The sequence below is a fragment of the Ammospiza caudacuta genome, chromosome 8, assembly GCF_027887145.1.
Source record: "Ammospiza caudacuta isolate bAmmCau1 chromosome 8, bAmmCau1.pri, whole genome shotgun sequence".
NCBI lineage: Eukaryota > Metazoa > Chordata > Aves > Passeriformes > Passerellidae > Ammospiza > Ammospiza caudacuta.
The window spans coordinates 24376663-24401035 of record NC_080600.1 but is presented as its reverse complement, the minus strand read 5'-3'; the positions used below and the strand labels follow the sequence as shown (position 1 = coordinate 24401035).

The window sequence follows — 24373 nt, the reverse complement described above, 5'->3', positions numbered from 1 at the left end:
TGGACGTACCTCTGCTGTTGCTGTGGGTGACCTAGGCTTGCCCTTCTCCGTGGGGTGAGAAGGACCCGAAGTCTGCCCAGCTGCAACCAGGCAGTGCTGGGACCGTGGCTTCCAGGTTCTTGGAACGCTGTGGGCAGCCGAGGCTGGTTCTTCTCTGCTTCTCTCTCCCAAAGCAAGTGCTAACAGCTGGTTTGCCCCACAGATTTGTTGCCCTCCAAGAATGGTGAGGAGCAGACCATGCAGTTTCTGCTGGAGGTTGTGGACATCCTCCTCAATTACGTGAGGAAGACTTTTGACAGATCCACCAAAGTGCTGGATTTCCACCACCCACACCAGCTCTTGGAGGGCATGGAGGGCTTCAACCTGGAGCTTTCGGACAACCCTGAGTCCCTGGAGCAGATTCTGGTGGATTGTCGGGACACCCTGAAATACGGAGTGAGGACAGGTAGGTTTTTGCACGCTACTCTGTGGCAAGTCCCTCCTGGGACTTTTCTCAGGCTCAGGTGAAGAGAGCTTGACAGCTCACAGAGGTAAGCCCACACCCTCTCTACACCCGTGACCGTGCCTCCATACAGGCTTGGCTCCAGGGCTGGCTGCAGGCGCTAGAAATGTTTCTGCTCAGAAACTTCATTTATTGATGACCATCTGTCCCTGCCGGGTAGGGCTCAGTGCTGTTTTTAGACCACAGAAACAAGTTTTAAGATGTAATCTCTTTCACTTGATGAAATGCGAGCTGTCTGTATCTCCGGGGAGCAATATCATTAGGTAAATGAGGGCATAAATGACACAGAATTTGCAATTTTTCTTCTTTATGTTCATCAAACGTTTAATGAAAAAGAGACTGAAATCCTAGGAATCATCAATAAAGGAACCCTGTGGATTTCAGCCCATTACCCAGGAGCCCTGGCCGTCCAGGTCCTTCTGAATCAAACAGAAATCCCGGATTGTAATCACTTATTTGACTGGGTGAGCTGTAGCCAGGCTCTAGAGCAAAGTCAATGCTCTCTCAGGCTGTTTGGCCTGAAATGTTTTGCATTGGATCCAAAGGAATCTTGGCTGGCAACTAGCCCTGACAGCCGTACGTACCCAAGCAGGTCAGGAGCTGGAGCGGTAATGGAGCGCGCCGAGTTTCCTGTCCCCAGCCTTGCTCCTGCGTTTCAGGACTGCTGAGCTCTGCCTGGCCGGCTGCCCTCTTTGGCACGGCACGGCACGGCACGGCTCGGCCGCAGCGGGCGGGGATCTCCCCGCGGAGCCGGAGGGCAGGAGCTCGGTCCGGGGGCTGTTTCCCGGCGCTCTCCGGCTGGGCAGCTGCGAGCCTGGCTCCTGAAGGACGGGCCGCAGCTTTCTGCTGTGCTTAGTTTTGGAGCCGTGAAGACCCAATGCAGTGCATTCAAGGAGCAAAATCTTGTCAACGGATGTGGCGTAGCGTTCTGTCCTTTTTCCTATTTACATGATGGTTTAATCGATTCAGTGGAGTCAGGGGTATACTTTGATTTTTGTACTCTTAATCAAAGGGGAGAGTGTTTCACTCCCAAACGCGTGGATTGTTGGACAGGTGGCCTGAGGTTAAGTCAGAGTGGCTGCGCTCTGTGTGCTTGCACCATTATTCTGCTATTTATTGTGCCGCAAGTCGTGCAGCCTCCTCCCCTCACCCCGACCTCCCCTGGAGCTTCTGTGGGCCAGCAGGACGTGTCCCCAGGACCTGAGGGGCAGGTATCCGACCGGACACAAGCTCTGTTCAAAGCGGTGTGTGGTGCAGCTTTAAAGTGCTGCTCGGATCGCCTGAGTGCCCAGGACACGCATTCTGCTGTGGGCTCCCGGGGCTCGCATTCTCTCTCAAGCTCCCTTCAAAGTCACCGGGTCTGAATCTGCAGCCCAGCCTTAGGAGATCGCGGGCTCGTTTACAGCTGTGGGAGGTCAGCGAAATGTCGCTGAAGCTAACTTACCCGTCAGTGTGTCCTGGAAAGGGAGAGAAGCGCTGATTTGTGAAGCAAACAGGCAAGCCGCGGTGGTATTTCTGGGCTCTAGCCCCGAGCCGTGGGTTCCCCGGGCGGGAGCAGCCCCCCGGCTGCGGCGTGTCCTCTTCAGGAAGTGTCGCGATGTGGCAGCGCCGGCAGGCTCACGCCTCCGAAAGATTTCTGCTGACATCGCTCGGGGCAGAATCGCATTTGTTTCTTCATGTCAAAAGATGCTGATGTTCCTCGTGTTGAACCGAATCCGACCTGACAGGGTCCCCTCCAGGCGTCGAGAGCTGACCTCTCTTCTAGGGCCGGTCCCCAGTGTGCTATCTGCGTGTCCTTCTCCAGAGAGCAGAGAGGTCTTAATCATGGTCCCCGTCCCCTCAGCGCCTGGTACCGGTTGTTAGGAATTTCCTCTCTTCATGCTAGAAAAGTAGGTCCCCGAGACTCAGGATTATTGCTTATCAAAGTCGTTAAAGCAACTTCTGCTGAAACACAGGGATGTGATTTGCTTCAGTTCAATAGCGAACTCTGTTTAAGGAGGTGAATTCCAGCTCATAGACAATGTGGGGAAAGGCCCCGAGTCGAGGGCCTCTTGCGGGGCCCTGTCCCCGCTCTGCAGCGCTGGGACATTGCTGCCGGGACCCCGCAAAACGTCTCTCCCGTGTCCTTGTACTCGGGAAGAGACGGGCTCCTCCGCAGCCCTGTCTCACTCCTGCAGCCCCAGTTCAAGCGCCTGAGCCTTCCTCTCTTGCTCCATTCAAATGCAAGTAGCCCCGGTACCTGGGGGTTGTTACTGCCAAGGGGATGTCCCCCACCGTGTACTCCTCTTCCGAGCTCTCAGCACGGCAGAGGTCGGAAAAGGGCTCTGGAAATGGGCTAGCCCAAGTCCCTGGGCAGGTCCCGGAGATGTTTACAGCCACAGTCGATTCTGAGGTTCTCTTTTAAAGGCAAATGATTCCCTACAGGAGCTCAGATCCGAAGCATTTTTTGAAGTTTGTAATAAGACACCCGTGAATGTTGGCTATCAGTCTCCCGATAAGCAGGACTTGCTTTGAAAGCTTTGCTGCAAGTATTCTGAGTACAAACCTGTGGTTTTTGTCAGAAAAGATGGATGGTTTAAATTTGAAACCTGAGAGATGCCGGTAGAGTTTGTTCTAAGTTGCTCTCAATTCTCTTTACAGGTCACCCTCGCTTTTTCAATCAGCTCTCCACAGGACTGGACATTATTGGCTTGGCTGGGGAGTGGCTGACATCTACTGCTAACACAAACATGTAAGCAGTGTCTTGTCACCAGTGTCTGGGACTGGTGCTTACACGGCCTGCCATGTTTCATGGTAGATAGGTATTGTCACAGATATGAATAATTTTAATTTCTAAATGATGAATGTTACATCTTCCAGAAAAATGTCTCGTTTTCCTAAATGTGTCAGTAAGACAATGAAAATAATTACATGAAACTGAACAGTTTTATGTTTCTTATAAATAGAAATGCAAATATCTGAGAGCACATGGTAAGTAAAACATGATTATTCTAACGTAATAACCTGAAATTACTTTTCTTTTTTGGACCAATCTTCTCTCTATTTTTCTTTTTTTTTTTAAAAAGACTTGTCTCTAGACTGAACAGGTCTGCAGCTGTTCACATGTTAACACTAGAACACAAGATATGGAAAAAATTATTTTCTTCTCTGCTGTTGACTTCAGAGATAGCAGGCTTGAGGCAATACCTTTTGTTCATGTGCTGGTAAAGAATTGGCTTCTGGGTAGCTTCAAAATAATTAAAAATGTAACACTGAAAAATAATTTTATGCTAATGAAGGAATTAATCTAAGATTAATAAATCATGTGTAAATGAATAAAGGGAAGTATAAAAAAAAGTAAAATTTGACATCTGAATGCCTCAAATAAAAAACTTTTCCTAAATTTTCTTGACCTCAGAGTTAATGAAAGGTAAATGTCAGTGTAAGGTATTATGATGAATTTTTTCAGCAGAGTGCAATTAACAAAAAAACCCCCAAAAAACAACACTAAACAAAAACATCCACAAAAACAATATATATTTTAATTCTTAAACAAGTATTGTAAAAGCTTTAAAGGGCTTTGAGGTGCCTTTTTAGCAGCACAATTAAAAGTGAAAACAGTTCTGATCACATTTCTAAACAAAACTTTGCTTAAAGGTTGTTTTTCTGTTTCTCTGAAATTGTTATATATTTCAGTGTCACTTTTTCCAAGCCCATTTGACTAACTTAGTTATCCCAGTTTAGTTATCCTTTTGTAATCAATGAAATTACACAAATCTGATAAGACATAAAAGAATTCAGCTCTATGGCAGACTGTGACAGGTAAAGAAGTACTGACATCCTTATTAATAACATTGCACTCAATTAGTCACTTCTTAAAAAAGAACTCTTTTTAATTGATGTTTTCCATTTTTTTGAAAGTAAGCTGTTAAATAGCTACTTTCTCAACCATTTGTGCTTTAAAAAAGAATGCATCTTGAAAATACTTCTCTGTGAACATGAAAATTTAGTATCTATTTGTTAGCATGAGGCTTTGTGAGCCCTTTTTTCAGAAAACCAAAGTCAACATGGTGTGCTTTCAAGTAACACAGTACTTGCAAATAAGGTTAAAGGAAGATGTTTGTAAAATATAATTCTAAGAACTGACAGAAAAGGTTATTAAAAATAACCCAATCACCTCTGTGAGCTCTGGGGAACATGGTATTTGTTTTGAGTAGTGTTCCAGCACACCAGAACAGGTTTTGACCTTTACCTAGAAACTGTTCCAACCTATTACAGCTACATGAGCACATAACACAAAAGCAACCATAACATTGAATTATAGTAGGGATGTTTTTGATATGCCATTTTTTCTTTTCTACAGATAAACAATAGTTAAAATATTTATGAACAATTAAAAGTACGTGTTTTCTTTTGCAGATGAGTTTTGAGTAATCAGAACATCTGTACTCCCTTAAAATTTTAAATTATCATCAGGAAATATTACTTAAGTGTCACTGTGAAGATAATGTATAAAAATAAACATAATAAGCTTTCCCCACTGACTTGGAAATAATGTATCAATGTGCTATTCATAGCTCAATCTCTAATCATGAGACCTTCAGCATGGGAATTTCAGAATTTCATTATTCATCCAGTTCTGTAGCACAGGGCATTCTGTCACCATGCAGCAGCCAACTGAGGTTAAAAATAAAAATTATCTGGAAGTTCTGTTTATGCCCACTGTTAGCTGAGACAAGGGAATTCATGGGTGTTTTCAGTATTGTGCAAATATGCTTATGAATAGAAAATTGATGTAAAATGTTCTGTGTTTATTCTCAGACTGCTTTTTACATGCTGGCCAACAAGAGAATGGTAGCTAGAATAATTTGGTCTGATAAAGTAATTTGTCCTTTATGTGAGAGCAGAATTATGCCAGCACTGGCTTCTCCCAAGAAACCAGTTAGTACATTGTGTTAGTAACGAGCTGATACTCATGACTGTGACAGTTAATTCACAGAAATACCTGTAAATGTTGTAACTATAGGAAAATCTAATCTGCTTTTTTTTGGAGATTGGTTCTAAAGTTTGATGGTTCCTTGTAAACACATTTTTGGGTTTTACAGAATTTTTCCAAATAATTTAAGTTTAAAACAAGTAAGATGGAATGAGCTTTAACTAGACGTGATTTGTAAATTCATACCCATCAACTAATATAGCTTCACTGGCCTTGCAATTTATAAACATCTGCTATCATTTATTTCTTGTCAGTTCTTGGAGACTTAGAAAATAACTACAGAATAGAATAAATAATTAGTATTTTCTTTGTGTTTAAAGATATTAAAAATTCAGTGTGCAAGGTCTCAGGACAAAACCCAAAATGTGGTTAAACTGGTGGGGAAAAAATAATCACATTGACTTAAGAGTACCTTGTATTGAGCTACAGTGATCTATAGACTGCTGAGTTCCTGTGGACATAGGTTGATCATTCTGCCTAAATAAAAATTGGGATCTATTCTAGACTTCAGTGCTTAAAAACAAAACAACCCCAAACCACTATTAGCAGACACTGGTTTATTAATTTTGTCCATTTGTAAATAGTAGCAGCACCCAAACTTCAGATCAGTATGGAACTGTCTCTGCCAGTTCTAATGATGATAAAAACAATAAGTAGTATTTTGGCTTTGAAAATAGCAGTCACAATAATTAAACAAATTAGAAATCTTTAATATTAAGGGAATATTTTAAGAATAATGGTCGTGTTTCTCTGATGGACTAAGGACACATAAAAATTGAAGAAAATATCAACAGTGGAAGCAACCAGTGTAGCTGTAAATAAAGGACAAGCTTTTTCAGACACTTGTTTCCTTCTTAATATCATGTCTCATTCAAGTACCTGTTCTCAAAATATCTTTTTAGTATTAGAGAGACAATACAGACGTTTTGGCAAAATTATTCAAGCAGAGAATATCAGTCAAACCTGAAGTGTCAGAGTGTCATACTCTTACAGATTCCTTTAGAAATCAGAGGTTGATTTCTTCATTTCTCTCTGCTTCCTTTTCCCCCTTACTTTTTTTTCCCCCACAGACAGTAAGCAGAATTTGTTTACAGCAGTAGTAATTTGTCCATCTACCTTGATCACCAGAACAGTTGTATGGTTGTCAATTTCCATCCACATATCTGACTCTGACATCAGGGCATGCCAGGATATGTAATGTTTTTTGCCCTCATTAAGTGGATACAATAGTTGACTGCTGACTTGTTTTTGGTAATTGGTAATTAGAAAATCATCATTTGTAATTACTCTTGACAGTTATTGATCACGTTGTATTGTAGAAGTAAGTTGTCCTTGGAGATCATCAACAGAATAAATCCACATAATTAATTATATTTAAATTTTGAAACCCTAGCTCAATACTTCTAATTATGGTTTTATTTAGCTCAATGAAGTTCACTGTTTTCATAAGGACTTAGCAGCATGTTATTCCACAAGTGTGGAATTGGCACTTTGGGAAACAGTTGTTTTAAAGGACAAACTTGTACAGAAGACAGCAGCCCTATGATGTTGAACATTTGGTCTTACATTCACTATATAGAAAGCTGAAAAATATATAATACTGCAGTTTTTATTCATCAGTACTTCCAATATTGTCTTCCTGAGGATTTTTGTTTGGGTAAAATTTCAGGATCAGGACCTCAAGTTACAGGAAAACTTTTAGAAACCTCGAGCATTTTAACAAAGGATCACAGTCTGGGAATTTATCGTGTGTTTTTAGAATCTGTATCTATATTGTGCTTACTTGGTGTTTTTACTTTATCCATGCAGGTTTACCTATGAAATTGCTCCTGTCTTTGTCCTCATGGAACAAATAACACTTCGAAAGATGAGGGAGATTATTGGATGGTCAAACAAAGATGGTGATGGAATATTCTCACCTGGTGAGTTTTTCTTCTCTGTTTTGGTGGTTTGACTAAAATTTCCAAAGTTAAAATAAACATAGGCTGTGTCTGAATACTCACACTATGTGCAATTTAGAAGTAGGAATGCTTTGTTTAAACATCCCACAGAATAGTTGGGGTCAAAAATTATCTGTGTATGGCTATGAACTATGGCATTTAAAACTTGACCACAGTACAGATTTAGGCATTTAAACACCCCTTTTATGAGCTTCATTTCTGGAGGCACTGAGCAACCACAGCTCCTTTTGACTAGAAGTTCTCAAAAATCATGTACTGGTTTCTTTGGTGGTCAGCAAGGATTTGGGCTCACAGTCAGAAAAAGTTTGTGGTTGTCTGTCGCTTTCTGGGCCTCGTTATCTGGGGTATAATCTGATTGCATTCACAAGTATGACTGTGTATAAAGACCAGGACAATGTGTCTTCCCATGCAAGGAACATAAAGGCAGTGGCAGAAATGACTGGTGATGAAACATGTGAAGGTCCTGGGCCAATGTGTGGACAATGTGGATGCCCAGCAGGACTTTTCTGGGTTTGGCATGAGGGAACACCATCCTAGCACAGAGCATAAAGGACAAAACCACCTCATTTTGGAGCAGCCCACATAAAGTGCACACTCCATTCCTATCTGCTAGAAAAGTACAGATATTTCTGTGTTCTCATCAATGACAACATTTCAGAGGAAGAAGTCATCCTAGGCTTAGGAGTGAGATTGTTCTTATTAAAGCTTGAGGTCTGCACCAAAGAACTGAGCTAGTTGTTCAGTGCTCTTTTTAGCAGCAAACCAAGATAAATATGTGCTTTCCCTGTATTCAAATTCTTCAAAATTAAGTGTGAAAATAAATTAGGTGAATCATAGCCTGTGACATACCTCTTTCCCATAAGTGACTGTGAGAGAGTTTAGAAGAAGTAGCTCAGCTGTAGAAATATACCTTTCAGCATCTACTTCTACATCTACAGTAAGAAGGGATAAATCCATCCAATATGTGACATTTCTTCAATCTCAGACAAGTTAATAAGTTCCTGTTGTTCTTGCAAACAAGAAGTTTGCACAAAAGCAGCACAATGGAAGCTGAACTTTTTAGGAATGTGTTACAAAATGATAGCAATTGGAAAAGATGGCACTCAGGAAATTCTGATTGTTACTCTGGCTTTCTCGAGGGTCTGTTCTGGGCTATTCAGACAGATGCCAGTACATTTCAGAGAAATGTTTTTTCATAGCTCACTGCCACTTTCACTGCATTATGCAAATGAGACACAAATGTCTGTGGTATGATATACTTTTTGTTGTCATTATCACTATTGTATTACTCATTTATTTGTTCATTCACAGGAGGAGCGATCTCCAACATGTACAGCATAATGGCTGCACGCTACAAGTATTTCCCTGAAGTTAAAACCAAAGGCATGGCTGCAGTCCCTAAACTGGTTCTCTTTACCTCAGAGCATGTGAGCTTAATACACTGCTAATTCTTAATTTACATAAGTTTACATTTTCACAACATATGTCATAACGTGACATATGTTGTGAAAATGCTTCACCATTAAACAATCACTCCATTTCATATTCATTTGTTTGCTGCAGAGTCACTACTCAATAAAGAAAGCTGGAGCTGCACTTGGATTTGGAACAGACAATGTTATTTTGATAAAATGCGATGAAAGGTAGGATGAATGCTAAAGTTTTGATAGATTAAATGTGTTCATGTGTTAAATTTGTTTTATTGTGTTTAAGGACTGATTTAGTACAGTGTGTCAAGATGCTAATGGCCTGTTGAGAAAATCCTATTAAATTATTTCAACTGCAGCTATTATTTACATATACATTCTTTAACTTTCTTTGCCTTTCTGTTTCTGTGATAATTACAGAGGCAAAATAATACCAGCTGATTTGGAGGCAAAAATTCTGGAAGCAAAAGAAAAGGTTTGTGTTTTAAAAAACTGGTGCTTAAATGCTTGGCTTAGTAAAATTGCTTCTTCCTTTGAAGCCAGAGTGTGGACTTTAAAGAGAACTTCATAATGATATAAATACAATAACAGTATTTTTATATGTTTAATTATACATTCATGTATTGTTTACAGAATTATCTGTATGTCTTGGTGAGGTTTCCATTTTCTGTTTAAAACCAAAAGACTTTTTAACTCTTGAACCACAACTGTAGCTCATGATTTTTAAAAATAACTTCCTGTGTGGAAGTATATGGAAACAAGCATGGAAACACAAAATCTTTTATCTAAACTTTTAAACTTAGCCAAACCCATAAAAGATTCTAGAGAGCCCTTAAAAATCCTATAGATTTCATGTAGGTAGCACGTATATTCATTAAATATAGACAATAAGATTAAATTTTTGGCATTAATTGCTATTTCTTGAATCAATGCAGTGGGAAAACCCATGGATTTTTAATAAAATAACCAAAGAGAAATCAAGTTGTTTTTTTTTTATTTCTTAACTTCTTTATATTTGGGAACTCTATGAAATAGCAGCTCACATTTATTTCATCTAATTCAAAACTGTCTCTCTTTGATCTGATAGTTTCTCATTTATTGCTTTTGTTTTAGATTGCTTTGTTCTGCTTTGTTCTGTTTATTAGTAGATAAGGACTAAAGGAACAATTTCAAGCTTTCAAATAATGACTTACAAATCATATTTAATTAATTTTTGTTTATATCACTGTAAAAGTCCCAAATTTACTTGAATATTGTTCATCTTCCACTACATTGTTTGAATCTCTTCACTGAAAGAGACTTAACAAAATAATATTCTTTATAAAACATTTTTAGGTTACAAAATGAGATAATATTTCTGAAATTATTTTCGTTTTTCTTTTTTCTTTTTTTTTTCTCTCTGAAAGTGTTTTCAATTTATAGTTGACTTTTTTTTTTTTTTTTTGGTAGGGATATGTTCCTCTTTTTGTAAATGCAACTGCAGGCACAACAGTATATGGAGCCTTTGATCCAATACAGGAGATTGCAGATATATGTGAAAAATACAACCTCTGGCTCCATGTTGATGTAAGTAACAAAAAAGTGCTGCTAGTGGGGCAAAAGAGGATCTCAGTTTACATGTTTTTTTTTCTTGAATTAAAATATTTATTACTAGACGCTGAGTAAACTAAAATCTGTTGAGCTTTTCCAAAAAATGACTCTTCTTATTTTCCTGTCTCTTCCAGGCTGCCTGGGGGGGTGGACTCTTAATGTCCCGAAAGCACCGTCACAAACTGAGTGGAATAGAAAGGTACTACCCAGGGCCTCTTTGTAATTCTGTTCTTAAAGTACTTTCACAAGGTACAAGACACTTCAGCAATTCATGAAAATGTTCCTTTGCTACAGTGAGGAGTTTAAACACTAAATTAAACAATAGTGAGGCAAAAGGAAAAGGTTCAGACTAGGGAGATGGAAACAATGCTACAGAAAAAATCTGTGATGTACCATTGAGTGAGAGGTAAGTTTTCAGCAGATTTGAAGGAAGACAAGGATATTACTTGGCAAAAAGGAACTGAGGTTCTTCTGTGAATAGCTGTGGAGGGATCATAAGTCTGGAAATGGATGGAGAAGTATTTGAAGAAAAAAATGAAGTGTGAGACCTAGACAATCTCTGAAATGTAGGGCTTTGAGAATACCAGTGATAAGTGAGGGATCCAGGGAAGGTGTTTGAGCATGAATACCCACAGTGGGAATTTGTAGAGGTTCTCTCCTGAAAGATGTTTGCACATTTTCTGGAAAATAGAGAGTGTATGTTCATGAGTTCTGTAAATGGAACACATACATATGCTTAGTCTTATATCACTTTTATTTATACACAAACACACACACAAATAGTTAGGTGTGTACAACAGTGAGAGGAGGTAGAGACTGAATTAGCAGCAATTTTCAGGGGCAAGTTTCAGTACCTTGAAGGCTTGAAAGGACTATGATAGACAGAGCTGCTACACTTCTGCTGTACCATGGAGAAGACTGAGGTCATTTACAGGGAGGCCAGAAAGGGTCACAGATGTCACCTGTCTGAGGGCACAGGGGCCTGTGTGTTGGTGCCATGTGGGGATTACATGAAACAAGCAGGAAGCTCTTGTTGAGGTCGGAGTGAAGTCTGCAGAAAAGAGCATGTGTGTACCCCCAGGTAGGTAACCCAGTTTACCAAGATGCCCACTGAGACCAGAAGCCAGCCTTTGATTGAATCAAACTTAAAGAGGCAAAGCATTTGTATTGGTAGTGACAGCAGAGTGAGAATGTGACCCTCCCACTGGTTCTTACAATTTTGACTCAGGAGTCATTCCAGGCATAGTCTTTGGCACAGTTGTACCCATATCCAACGATGACAAGTCTGTAGAAGATGCTATATTTATATTCCCATGGCTGTGTTGATCTCTAGATTTTCTCTGAAAGCACTCAACCATAAAATGGTGCCCATCTGAAAAAAATCCGAAAAGCAATGAAGAATCACAAACTTTAGATCTTTTCCATCATTGCAGCTATCAGCCTTTGTGGAGGCAAAAAATATTTGAAGCAAGCTCTATCCATGTACTTTTAAATTAGCATTAAATTGCTCCCTTGAGTTGGTCATTCTGAATATGGCACAGTGTAAAATAGTAAAATGAGTATAGTGAGCAATGCTCTTCTTTAGGGCAAACAAACTGTCCTAGGTGTGGGCATCTCATGCAGTAAGTGAAGAATAAGTACAACATCAAGGATAGTGTATGGAAGGACTGGCAGCAAAACCATGGGGACCTTTCTGTTGCAAGGACAGCAGCATATGATGTGGAGTACCCTGAAGCAGCAGAAAGAATCCAGTCAACATTTGCCCAGCCCAATTTACTTGTGAGTCACGGCAACATGTCTAATATTAAGTCAGCATTGCAAAATAATTTTCTTAAGATACAGAGGTTTGGTCACAGGAGTTTGGCACACCCCTTTTGACCTGAGGTCAACCCTAAGGTGTTAATTAAGGCCATAATTTCAAGTAAATACAGAAAGCAGCAGGCTATGAAGCATGAAATGATTTCTTTCCCAGTCAGCTATACAGGTTTCAGACAGGGGATGGGGCCCACATGCACGGGGTAATTGCCTGTCACGGGCCCCAGCTGGGCTCTCCTGATAACACAGGTTGTACTTGGCCAGCTTGGGCACACTGGCATGGAGGGCTGGCATGCTGCCATGGCACAGAGCTGGGACTGCCTGTGGGGGACAGCCTCTGGCTGGGGGCTGCACTGAGGAGAGAGTGACAGCTTCATGTTAACATAAACCTAATGCTCCTTGTGAGGAGCGACTTGAAATTGTCTTTGTTTGAAACCCTGAAAGTTAAATGAATGTGCTAAACTGAAGGCATGGTGTTTTCAAAAGGAAACAAGTTGTTATATAAATTCCATTTTCCTGACTGCTTCATCTGAACTATTGGTGAAGTTTTTCTAAAAGATAAGTCTGAGCTATTTATCTGCTGGTTTGCACTGCATAAGCAGCTGATGTCAGATGGATGGTGAGCTCCCCAGGTACAGCACAGGCTGCACTGTTCCTTCAGCTGAGGGGTGCTACAGTCTAATCTAGCACATACAGGGATTGGAATTGTATCTGGAAATCAGTGGTCCTCAGACTGGGTGAAGACATCACTGTGTTCCTCAAAACAGAGAAACTATGGTTGTGTCTGTGTTCTCTGAGAGCAGGGTGTAGAAGAGGAGGAAATACCTTTTAATTTTCTTTCAACTACATTGTAAAAACACATGCATAGCCCGTGAAATACAATTATGCACTTTTCTTCTCTGGAACATGCAGTGAATCAAGGGGACGCTTGGTAATTAATTACTTGGGGTGGAAAGGTCAATGGATGTGCAACGTTGGCACATTTATTTCAGTGTCACCATTAAACTGTCTAGGATAGTATGTTAAAATACAGAACATCTGTTTGAGTTGTAAATTAAGTGATCTTGTGCATTGACTTATGTTTACATGTAAGAAATTTTAAGCTTTACATAGAGAATGGTAGGATAAGATGTAAGGTTTTAGAGCCTTTTAACAGTCCACAGGCTTGACAAGCAAGGGCTGTGGCTCTAACTTGAAGAGCAGGTAAGCATGCAGAACATCTTTTTATTTCCTTTCTATTTTTCCAGCAGCTGTTCAGTAAAGAACTGTATTCTCCCACAATTCATATTAGTCCCTTAATTGTCTGACACCCCCCACTTTCCCAATCAGTACCTTGAATCGATAGAACATATCAAAGAGGTTTTGTTATTTTTATTAGTGCTATTTCTAGAAGAGAACTCATCTGGGGACGATGTTACTGTATCAGCTAATCAGTCTGATACTTATTAGCTGGTATTAGTAATAATATAAAATAATCACAAGTCTGATATTGCAATGTTAACATGAAAAAAATTCCTTTCCCAGACAGCATAGCTGGGAAAGAAGACACTTAAGAAAGCAATAATACCCATAGTGATATCATCATGGTCAGAACTCCCTGTATTTCCAGCTGAAAGCAGAAAACAAAGGTGACTGCTTCAGATTAAGTTTCTGTTTTCCAAACCTATCTGAATGTGTAATTTTTTTGCAGAGCCAACTCAGTCACTTGGAACCCACACAAGATGATGGGAGTGTTGTTACAATGTTCTGCCATTCTTGTCCGGGAGAAGGTCTGCCTTATATTTAATAATTAAACATTTTTTTTAAAAAGTAAATATCAAGCCCTTCTTTTTAAGAGGGTACTGCAAAATCTGTTTAATTTCAAAACTTCTTTTGGAAGGAATAATTGTGTGGATTTACACTGTGTTTTGGAAGTTGTTTTATCTGTCCTAGGGATTTTGGCTTTTTTAAATTAAAGTTGTAGACAACATGGGTCAGATCCTCACCTGTTGGATCTTTGCATATTCCGATAGCAACAACAGAGCCATGCTAGTGTACTTCATCTGAGAACCTGCCCCCTTGTTTCTATGATACATTGAACATAGAACCTTGGCTTTAGTACTTGGTCACAGTCTAAACTGCTTAAGTAAGAAGCAAGTTTTCACCTTACATAGTGGTTTAGAAGTTTCCCAGTTCTGTTGAAAAGAAAACATGCTGGTCTTATTATGACTCTTAGGGCTAGCATCTAGATTCTTAGTTGTCATGAATTAAAGAAAAACCTTGTGTCTTGTTTCTTTTAAGCAATACATATTTTTATTAAATGATTTTTAAAAAATCATATGGTATCACATGTGGATAGGACTAATGATGTTGCCTACTAACCTCTTGTATGCCAATTGCTACTAGAAGCACTTAGTTGAAGCAGTAATCCCTGTGCATAGAATTGGAATGGAAGAATTGGAAGCTGCAGCCCTAGGTCTGCCATTGCTCTTCCAACCAATCCATCTCTAAACTGAGGACTGCAGCATTTATTTCCCTTTGTAAAACACATCTATTGAAGGGAAGCACAAGCCTTTGTTTAGTGGCGTGCATGCTTATTGTGCCAGCTATTGCAGGATTCTGGCAAGAGTTTTTGTTCTCTGTATGAGAACTTTGATAGATGTTTTTGCATTTATGAGACACACTGGTGTCTTCAAGTTTCTTGCAAAAAGCAGTTTTAAACTCTAAAGGAAATGTGAACCATTTTAGAAACATCACATATAAGACTTCTGTGTAACATAAGGAATTTGCTGCTTGGTGTTTCCACCAGGCATTTTTTCCAGTAGTTCCTAGATTTCTATTGGTCTGTGAACCATATTAATTTATATGCAAAAAATGTCCAGTTTATGTTATTTGTGCTTATACTTATCCCTAATGTTAAGTGTCATAAAGCTGAACAATATTCAAAGTTTAAACCTTCAATTACATTTTTCACTCCATTTTGTGTAGCAATCTGTTGCATTGAGAGACCAGAGCTTTATTCTAGTGGGTAATTTAACAAATCATAAATTTAAGTTTAAAGAACATAGGCTTATAAATTGAAGTGGTGAAAGCTAATATCACAAACTAAGTCTCCAAATTAATCTGTGAATGTTTTCTCAGGAGGGTGTTTCTGTGTGTAAAACCATATGGCTACTCAGAGACTTCTAAGAGAATCGCCTTAGGTTAATGAAATTAATTTTGTGGCTCAGGTTTGCAAAACAAGGTCAGTATGTTATAATATGTCCCATCAAAGAACAATCCTCCTGTACAAGTTTGAAATACATTTTTATACATTATTAATGTGTACGTTCTCTCATGCACAAATGCCAGGTAAGTCATGTGAGTGTACATGTTTTTTGTTGTAGGGTATCCTTCAGGGCTGCAATCAAATGTGTGCAGGCTATCTCTTCCAGCCAGACAAGCAGTATGATGTCTCCTATGACACTGGAGATAAGGCAATACAGTGTGGTCGACATGTAGACATTTTCAAATTCTGGTTGATGTGGAAAGCAAAGGTAAATAACAAAAGTTTGGCTCAAAACCCAGAAATGTATTTATTTAATTTCTAAGTGTCATGTAATGGAATACTTCATTTTAACATACATGTTTGTGTCATTGCAATCTCTAAACACAGAAATATCCAAGTATTAACTTAGGAACTATGTGAATTGTAGAACAATGCTAGCTGTCAGTAAATTCAGATGGCAATTAGAAGAAAGATTTAAGTCACTAGATGAGTCCTGCAGACAAACCATAGAGTGCAGGGCACCAAAATGATCTCTTGTTGTGATGCTCTACACTTGGATAGTATTTTATGACAGATTACTTGTAACAGCAGAGCAGCCTTGATGACTTGAAATGTCATATTCATCCTTTGAATATGACATTTCAATGCATAAATTTTATAAGTGACTTTTTAACTCAAAACAAGGCCTTTTTCTGAGCAAGCATTGCCCAAGTGACGATTCCACAGTTATTCTGGTACTACTGTGGTATGCCTGGATGCATTTAAGCATGGGCTTTTGTCCAGGCTTACATGTTCACAAGATGAGGATTTATGTAGTCAAGAAAACACATTCCATTTTTGTTGCTTTATCTGCAGTCATCTCATTACTGTTATTCTTGATCTTCTGCTGGCAAAACGGGAATTCAGTTGGGTAACCTGTCCAGAGTCTAATTTTTAAAATAAAATTGATATTAAATCTAATGATAAACTCTAAAATCATAAACTAATTTTCACTTTGGGAGAAGATGCTTGCTTCTTCATTAATGTACAAAGTGTACTTTAAAAAACCCCCCAACTATTTATTATCAATATTCATATACTTTTTCTGGGATTATGACCTTGACAAGATATCAGTGGGTAGGCAAGTGACACAATAAACATATTGCAGACTCTTGCTTGCTGGTTAAATGCACATTTCTAGCAAACTGTTCAGAGGAAATATTTTACTTCCCAATTCTTACACTTTCAACTGAATTCCCATTCTAAGTTTCTGGTCTTTCAGCAGCAGCTGTGAAGCCAGGACATGATATCCATAATATTTTTGGAAGCCCAAAAAATATAAAAGACCAAAAATAATCTACTAAAAATAGTGAAAGTCCTTGTTATTTTCATAATAAATTCTCTTAAAATGAGACAAACCAAACAGTGACTTACAATTGGGCCACCTTTAGCCACTATTTAACCATTGATTAATGCTACTTTTAAGTTACAAGAAATAATACTGCTAAATGTTTTCTCCCTGAAAATATTTAAGAGTGAAACTTATCTGAAAAGGTGATTGCATCAGAGCAGGAAAAAAAATGACCATTTAACTAATACCTACTTTCTTATTAAAATAGGGTACAGTAGGATTTGAAAATCAGATCAATAAATGCCTGGAGCTGGCAGAATATCTCTACACTAAAATCAAAAACAGAGAAGAATTTGAGATGGTATTTGACGGGCAGGTAAGTTTGCTTTCACATATGTGTGAGCCAAATCTATCTTCATGCTTCTCACAGTTCTTCAAGACAGCTATGCAAAACTGCTCTGATTTTCTAAAGAACTACATGACTATTGGCATCTGAGCAGATTTTTTGTCAAATACATGTGGTTTTGTACCATAAATGTCAGGTTTATCTCCTCTTCTTCCACAGAGGCCCTCTCAGTTTAGGGCATGAAGAACGCTTTAATACAACCTACTCATACTGAGATCATTAGTACATAAGTGAGAATCTGCTATTTTTACTCTATATTCTTTTGCCAGGGCCAGTACAGAAACCTTTGGATCATAGTATAAACTTCATTTCTCCCTTTGCTAAGGAAAGGAAAATTGGATTGCCCTTGCTGTGATCCTGAAAAACAGTTACTCATAGAACTGCACAAGGGTGAAAAGCACTTGCACTTCATTAGCAACCTAAATATTGCAAATGGGACAATGTATAGGGAATCTAAGGCAGCAGAGCAAGCAGCAGTACTGTAATCCATTTCTGTCTGTTTAACATGCAGGACTAGAAAAGTTAACACTATATTTTGTCTTTCATGTCTGTGATAAAATATGCTACTGACTAGCCTTTAGTGTGGGAATGAGCTGTATAATTTTTTTAATTGATGCATATGTTTGGTTCTTTTTGCAGCCAGAGCATACAAATGTATGTTTTTGGTATATTCCTCCAAGTCTCAGGGGCATGCCAGACTCTGATGAGAGAAGAGAAAAGTTACACAGGGTAAGTATTTTTGGTTAAATGTAAAAGGATAATTCCAAATTCTGAGATGTCAGTTCTCCATTGCTTGTAATGACCTTGATATTTGTTCACTTGTGTCTTTCATTTATATTGATGTTCAAGTAATGTTTTGCCTATAGAACCAGATTCAGAACATATTCGGTTATCCTGTGCTCAAAGTGTTACAAGCCTTCAAAAAGTAGCTAGACCTACAGAATCACAGTCTTCTTTGGATAGGACAGCTTATCTACAAGAGAAATAGAGGGTAATTGTTGGAAAATGCTTGGACAGGTAAAGCACATGAAAACCTGTGAGTTCCTTCTCAGATATTTATTCTGATTTTAAATGCCATTGCATTAATAATGCATTTCAGTGAAAATGAATACCCTTTGGAGGACTTTGGGATACATTTATTTGAAGTAGTAGAGGAAAGGGAAGGCATCATAGAAGCACCACCAGAAAAGACACAATGTTATTCAGGACTTGAGGGAAGCAAAATACAGTAATTTTGTAGTAGTGTTTTAGACAGAAGAGGAATGAAATACATTCAGGAGACAAAAGAATGACATCACAGTGTCAAAAATAATTGCTCTTTGTGTCTGTATGTGTGAGTGTTTGTTAAGGAAGGGAGAAGAATGAGCAAACTTGGGAGATTTTGTAGAGGATTTAATGGCTGCATCACAATGGGGGAAGAGAATAGAAGGGACTAGAAATTCCTGGGTAAAATTCCTGAGTCAAGCCAGTCCCATGTTAGATAAAGAAATTGCCAAAACAAAGAGAGAATAGAGGAAGATAGCGGTAAGAAGTAAGAAACAGCAAGAGGGATGAAATATTTGATTTAACCCTGTTAAATGTTAGAGGACATCATAAAGCATTCTACAGAACAGTGAAAGAGCCAGAAATCTGACCTTGCCTGGCAGAGAGTAGAGCAGGAGAATGAAAGTCTGGATGGAAAAACTGGGCTTAGTCAATACCAAATATTAAGACTGTCAGAACATTATTCCTTGTAAATTAAACCAAGGAAGTGAGATTGTGGTAAATGCACAGTACTGCAAAACTACTGGAAGGTTTCCATGGCTTATCCTAACAAAAAATATTCTTTATTACTTAGATCTTGTTGAAAAATTTCCATTGTTGTCCCCCACCATAAAATGTTTTGAGAATACATAATATTCTCATGGAAAATATCCACTACCCTCAAGAAGGTCTGGAGTGGACATTCATACAGAAGCAGAAAATGTTTCAGCATGACAAAATCTTCAGCACAAAGAAATGAGATATACATTTAATATATAAAATTATTACACAGCAAATACTCTGGGATACTATTAATTTGTAAATCAAAAAGATGGATGTTATTGTTGTCAATTTTTCTTTAATTAGCCAATCTTATCTTTTTGTGATTTTTTTTTTTATGATAAAGGTGGCACCAAAAATCAAGGCATTGATGATGGAGTCAGGCACCACCATGGTTGGATATCAGCCTCAGGGCGATAAAGTCAACTTCTTCCGAATGGTCATCTCAAACCCAGCAGCAACCAAGTCTGACATTGACTTCCTCATTGAGGAAATTGAGAGGCTGGGGCAGGAGCTGTAGGGATTGAATGATTTATTTCTTGAATTCACTGTTTTCCAGCACTGGCTATTTTTTAAACCCAGTTCTGCAGAACATGTTTAAAGGAAATTCTGTAAGTTGCAATCTCCTAAGACATCCTTAAACAAAACAACTATAGGCTACTGAAATATATATGTGTTGGTAGATCATATTATTGAGGGAAAATGTATTATCTTGAAGTTGAAGTACTATTGAGTCTTACATTGGTCTTGTTTATTGTAGACAGCAGAAAATTAATAGATATTAAAATAGCAAATTAAGATCTCTGCACAGTATATATGTACAGTATAAATAAATATACATAATTATATATATACATACATATATATATATATATATATATATATAAAGTGGTTATAAAGTTAGATCAAAGCCACAGCATGTTTTCCACTTTAAGAAAATTAAGTTTTCCTTCAACAACTTTGATGTGGATAATGTGCTACAAGTTTTTCTGCCAGACAGAAATAGACATATAGAAACATTTCTAAAATGTAGATTCTTAGGAGCTAAAGAAAATGTATAACAGTATTAGATCTTATTGTTGGTGCTTTTCTCACATACAAAACAGCAATCTCTAAGAGCACCTTTGAGTGAAACAGTTGTACTTGCCCTTTAGTGTCAAATCAGGGGATGACAGTAGCAGAGTCATTGTAACAGGTATATTATTGCTGTATTTTTAGAGGTTAATTTGTGTAGATTGTGTATATTATTGTTAAATTAATTTGTGTAAAAGGATTTCAATGTAATAGTTTTACAGCAAGATAACTGTTTAATTGTAGGTATCTGAAACATTTGCTTATTTATATGCAGAGATTTACCATGCTGAAGAGTTGTCTTGTATTTTCTTCCATTTGTAATGTAACCTATTTATATATTATTGAAGTTATAAATAATGTTTATGGTATTTTAGTGTCTTTGTGAGCCAAAGAAAAAATATGAAAATATTAGTTGACACTTTTGTTTAAATCCTAGTGCCCTTAAAGTATAACTTACAGATAATTTTACTGAAGATAAGGAATTCTGACATTGTGTATAGACTATCAAATTATGGGATCCCTTTAATCTATTAGAATTATTAGAAATTTCAGTTTTATTTATTGTAATGTCAGACTGTTCAGTGTTCTGAATGCTTTTCTAGTGAATATTGATTGCTAACCAAGGCCCTTGTTTTTGAGTTTTATTTCAGAACTGACCTCTGTGACCATTTGAACTAAATTCTGTGGGAGTTTTAACCACATCATTCTTTTAGTGAAATGGAATTTCACTAAAATGGAATTTGGAGCTTATAAATTAAATAAAACCAAAAGGAATCTCAGTATCTTTTAATACAGCCAGCTTGTCCCAGTAATTTCAACTGGTTAGTCTTTTCAAAGTATAGACACCAGATTCATCTGCAGCTTGGTCAATTTTAATCATTAGCTAATCAATATTACTGAGTGGAAAAGTCCATACTAGAAACAGAGTAGTGGAACAAAATGGAGATTCAATAATCCTCTGTTCACTGAGTTAGTGTCATGGTGATAAATGGAATATGCTAATTTCAAGTGTTTTCAGACGTGATTCTTTGCAAAGCAGTAATTAATGGCTTTTTTTCCCTCCCCTCCACCTCAGTAATAAAACTGAATTATTTTAGAAACTTTCAGTGAAATACAGTCATGCCGTGCAGTTTTTGTCGTCTCTCTGGCCCCTGTCAGTCCTGTGGAAAGACAGCTACAGGTAAGAGAGATTTCCATCCTGCAGGTCCCACTGGTTGTCCTTTGAGGATGGTATCTCAGGTTTGTGTTAGCACAGGGAGAAGGAAGAACCTGCTACAGTAAATGCTGTCTCCTACAGCACAGCCTTTCCAGGTTTTCATAGAACTCTTGCTTATTCCTCTTTCAAAATCTTCTGTAAAATCTTTTCTTCAAATTGAGTTGAAGCTAAAAATTATTGTAAATTTGTCACTGACCTTTAGATTTATGAGTATGACTTTCTAAATTGATCTGCATTGTTATTCCATATCATGAAACCCCCTAGTAATCTTACCAATACAGTATTCCTTTCATTAGATTTTTTCAAGACAGTGTTGTTGGTTTCTTGCCTTCTTGATCTCAAACCTCAATCTTGCTCAATTATAAGCCTATTGTATTACTGTGAATTCAACACTTGACATTTCCTGATGGAAATATCCATGCTGTATGACCTGAGGCCTGCAGTACTCGTGTAGTTGGCATAAACATTGACTTTAGTGCTAACTTCCATAATGTTGAATGCTATTCTTTATAGATACCAGCTATTCATCAAAACTGGAAGACCTCTCATTGAGAGCTGTTCTTAGAGTACAGGAAGAAGCTTGTTTTGAAGAAGCACATGTCACATTTTTATTTCAGACTTCTGTCTGAAATCTGGTCTCAGTTTTACTTTATTCAAAGAGCAGCTACAGAAGATTGAAAAAATTCTTTCAGTCCTTCTTGTTTATGAGAAACAATATGAGCTAATATAATTAATCCAAAGACATATAACTGGTGACTTAGCTTCACTAGAGGATTTTAGGTCTCCCACACAAATGCCATGGTTCTTATGATTACCCCAGTTCTTAGGTGGGAATTTCTGATTTCCTCCATCTCCCTTGTCAATAATGGTATTACTAAAGCTCCATTTTCCCCTCAGTCCTCTAACCTTAATATTTTAACCTCAAGAACCCTATAACCAGATCACCATCTCAACATTCTAATAGTAGTTTAATGTATCTGAGCTGTTAATTCTCCTTGAAGCAAATAAATAAGGTGAAGAGAACCATCTTCATCCTGATCATGAAGCTGTAGGAAGGACCAGAATACAGCTGATGGCATTCACACAGCACACCCCTGACAGTTCTGAAATGCAGTCAGAAACAGATCTAGACCTCCTCAGTGCATGTATAATGTTTTGCTCACTAACATTTCTGCTTCTTCCTTTTATGAAGTACCTTGTGTTTTGAAGGTTAAAAGCATCAGAGGCTCTTCCTTTTGCCATTGATGGTTTGCAGCTGAGTGGGAATAATGGAGCTCCTTCTGCTTGTTTTGGAAGTGAGACAGTCAATGCATAGGTGTTGTCTCTAAAGACAGAGGGCTTGGATTTATCTTCCTGCCCTCTGCATTTATCTTGCTTTTCTGCAGTGTTGTGTCTTGACACAGATGACCACAATTGGATTTTTGCAAAGCTTTTGATTCTAACATCAGCTTCTGGGGTGTTTTCCTATGAGGTATACTGTGTTTAACAGGCACTGTGCTCGTAATAATTTCTGACTTGGTTAACTGATTTTAACAGAGCAGTTGTAGTCATTAGTGAGAAAACTCATCTTTTTTCTTATTAGGTCATTTCCATCTGAGTAATATGCCACAGCTTCTCAGACTAAGGCTCACCTGGAACTTTGCTTCTTTTAAATCCATATACTATTGACTGTGAGAGATTAGGATGTATGGATATACAGGAGTATTGACTAATGTAAAGCATTTTAATTCCAGGTGAGCAACTTTGTTTTTCTGAGGTTTAAAATACACTCTGAGCTAGCAATTTTGCCTTTAATATCACAGGGACTTTTGTCCCTGTAATCACTGTAACTTTGCATGGGTGAATTCAGGTCAATTAAACAATAGGCAAGATCTTAGCTGAACAGGTAGCTGGAGTGCTTATGAAATGATGTCATTTATTTGGAAAAGACTGACCACTGGATAAAAATCAAGAGCAGCTGGTGATTTTGAATGAGAAAAATTCTGATTGTGTTATTAAAGGTAATTTTTAGGGAAGATAGATTATACCATTCATGGCATACAGACAGAAGCAGGGGCCTTGGGAATAATCCAGAATTTTAAAATCATCATGAAATTAGCTCATAATCTGTTTTTTGAATGGTGACAAACATGAAGGGATTTTTTAAACAGAATCTCTGTTTTGTGGTTTAAGAAATGTTGAAGTTATAAAGAAGTTATGCAATGCAGTTTTAATTTTTCAATAAAAGTTTATCTTAAAAATTACTAATTTGTCTCATATAATTTTTGTGAGATCTTTTGTTTCCTTAAGAATATGAGACAAAAGCCATGCAACATTGTCCCTCACCTTAAAAATAGTAAGGCAAATGTTAAGGCAACTTTTTAATTTAATTGTGGATTGAATGTGAGCTTGTACCAACAGTGACTGTGGAAGAACCACAAGCACAGAACCTTGGTCAGTTTGGACAGGATTGTTGAGGCATTAGTACTGTATGTAATATGAAAAATGTGCTTTAAAGTCTTGGATTACAGACCATGCTTTGGGGTAACCCACTATTCTCTTGTAGGAGATAAAATAATTTTAGTATTTTTACACGAAATAGATTGAAAAAATAAGAGTACATTTTGAACTCCAGTTTAATTAAAGTATAATTTTAAGGTATATATAAAGTATGATTTTTTTTTCATGGTATAGATAAATTCTGATTAATTGCTGCTCTATGCATTATCTGTAGGACTGTCATCGATGTTAACAATGTATAGGAAATTTTATTTTGATTGCTTTAGGGTAGGATGAACATCCTTCAATTAGGACGAGTTTTCTTAAGAACAGTTTTATTTTTAAGTTAAATATTTTATGAAACAAATTAGTCATGAGAAAAATACATACAATGAAACTTATTAAGTCAATTAGTGTAGCATACAAATACCATCATGTAGAGCGCTAAAAATTATGGAAGATGATTGTATTGTGTGAGTATTAAGGAATGTTCAGCTTATGCACAGACTATCCACAGACTATTCAGGAAAATGTTAGGACCACAAGAAG

General features: G+C 37.8%; 1 protein-coding gene across 2 annotated transcripts in view; it reads left to right on the top strand.

The window, feature by feature from the left end:
- GAD1 (glutamate decarboxylase 1) overlaps positions 1 to 23589 on the top strand; it is a 32809-nt gene extending 9220 nt beyond the window's left edge. For both annotated transcript variants that reach the window (XM_058809438.1, XM_058809439.1), the window contains 13 exons: positions 203 to 445; positions 3143 to 3233; positions 7287 to 7399; positions 8750 to 8865; positions 9002 to 9081; positions 9286 to 9340; positions 10315 to 10431; positions 10590 to 10654; positions 13961 to 14039; positions 15636 to 15785; positions 17116 to 17223; positions 17893 to 17982; positions 19403 to 23589. In XM_058809438.1, the coding sequence (XP_058665421.1) occupies positions 203 to 445; positions 3143 to 3233; positions 7287 to 7399; positions 8750 to 8865; positions 9002 to 9081; positions 9286 to 9340; positions 10315 to 10431; positions 10590 to 10654; positions 13961 to 14039; positions 15636 to 15785; positions 17116 to 17223; positions 17893 to 17982; positions 19403 to 19576 (1481 nt within the window). In that variant the 3' untranslated portion in view covers positions 19577 to 23589. The remainder of the gene's footprint in view (positions 1 to 202; positions 446 to 3142; positions 3234 to 7286; positions 7400 to 8749; positions 8866 to 9001; positions 9082 to 9285; positions 9341 to 10314; positions 10432 to 10589; positions 10655 to 13960; positions 14040 to 15635; positions 15786 to 17115; positions 17224 to 17892; positions 17983 to 19402) is intronic.
- The last annotated feature ends 784 nt before the right edge of the window (positions 23590 to 24373 follow it).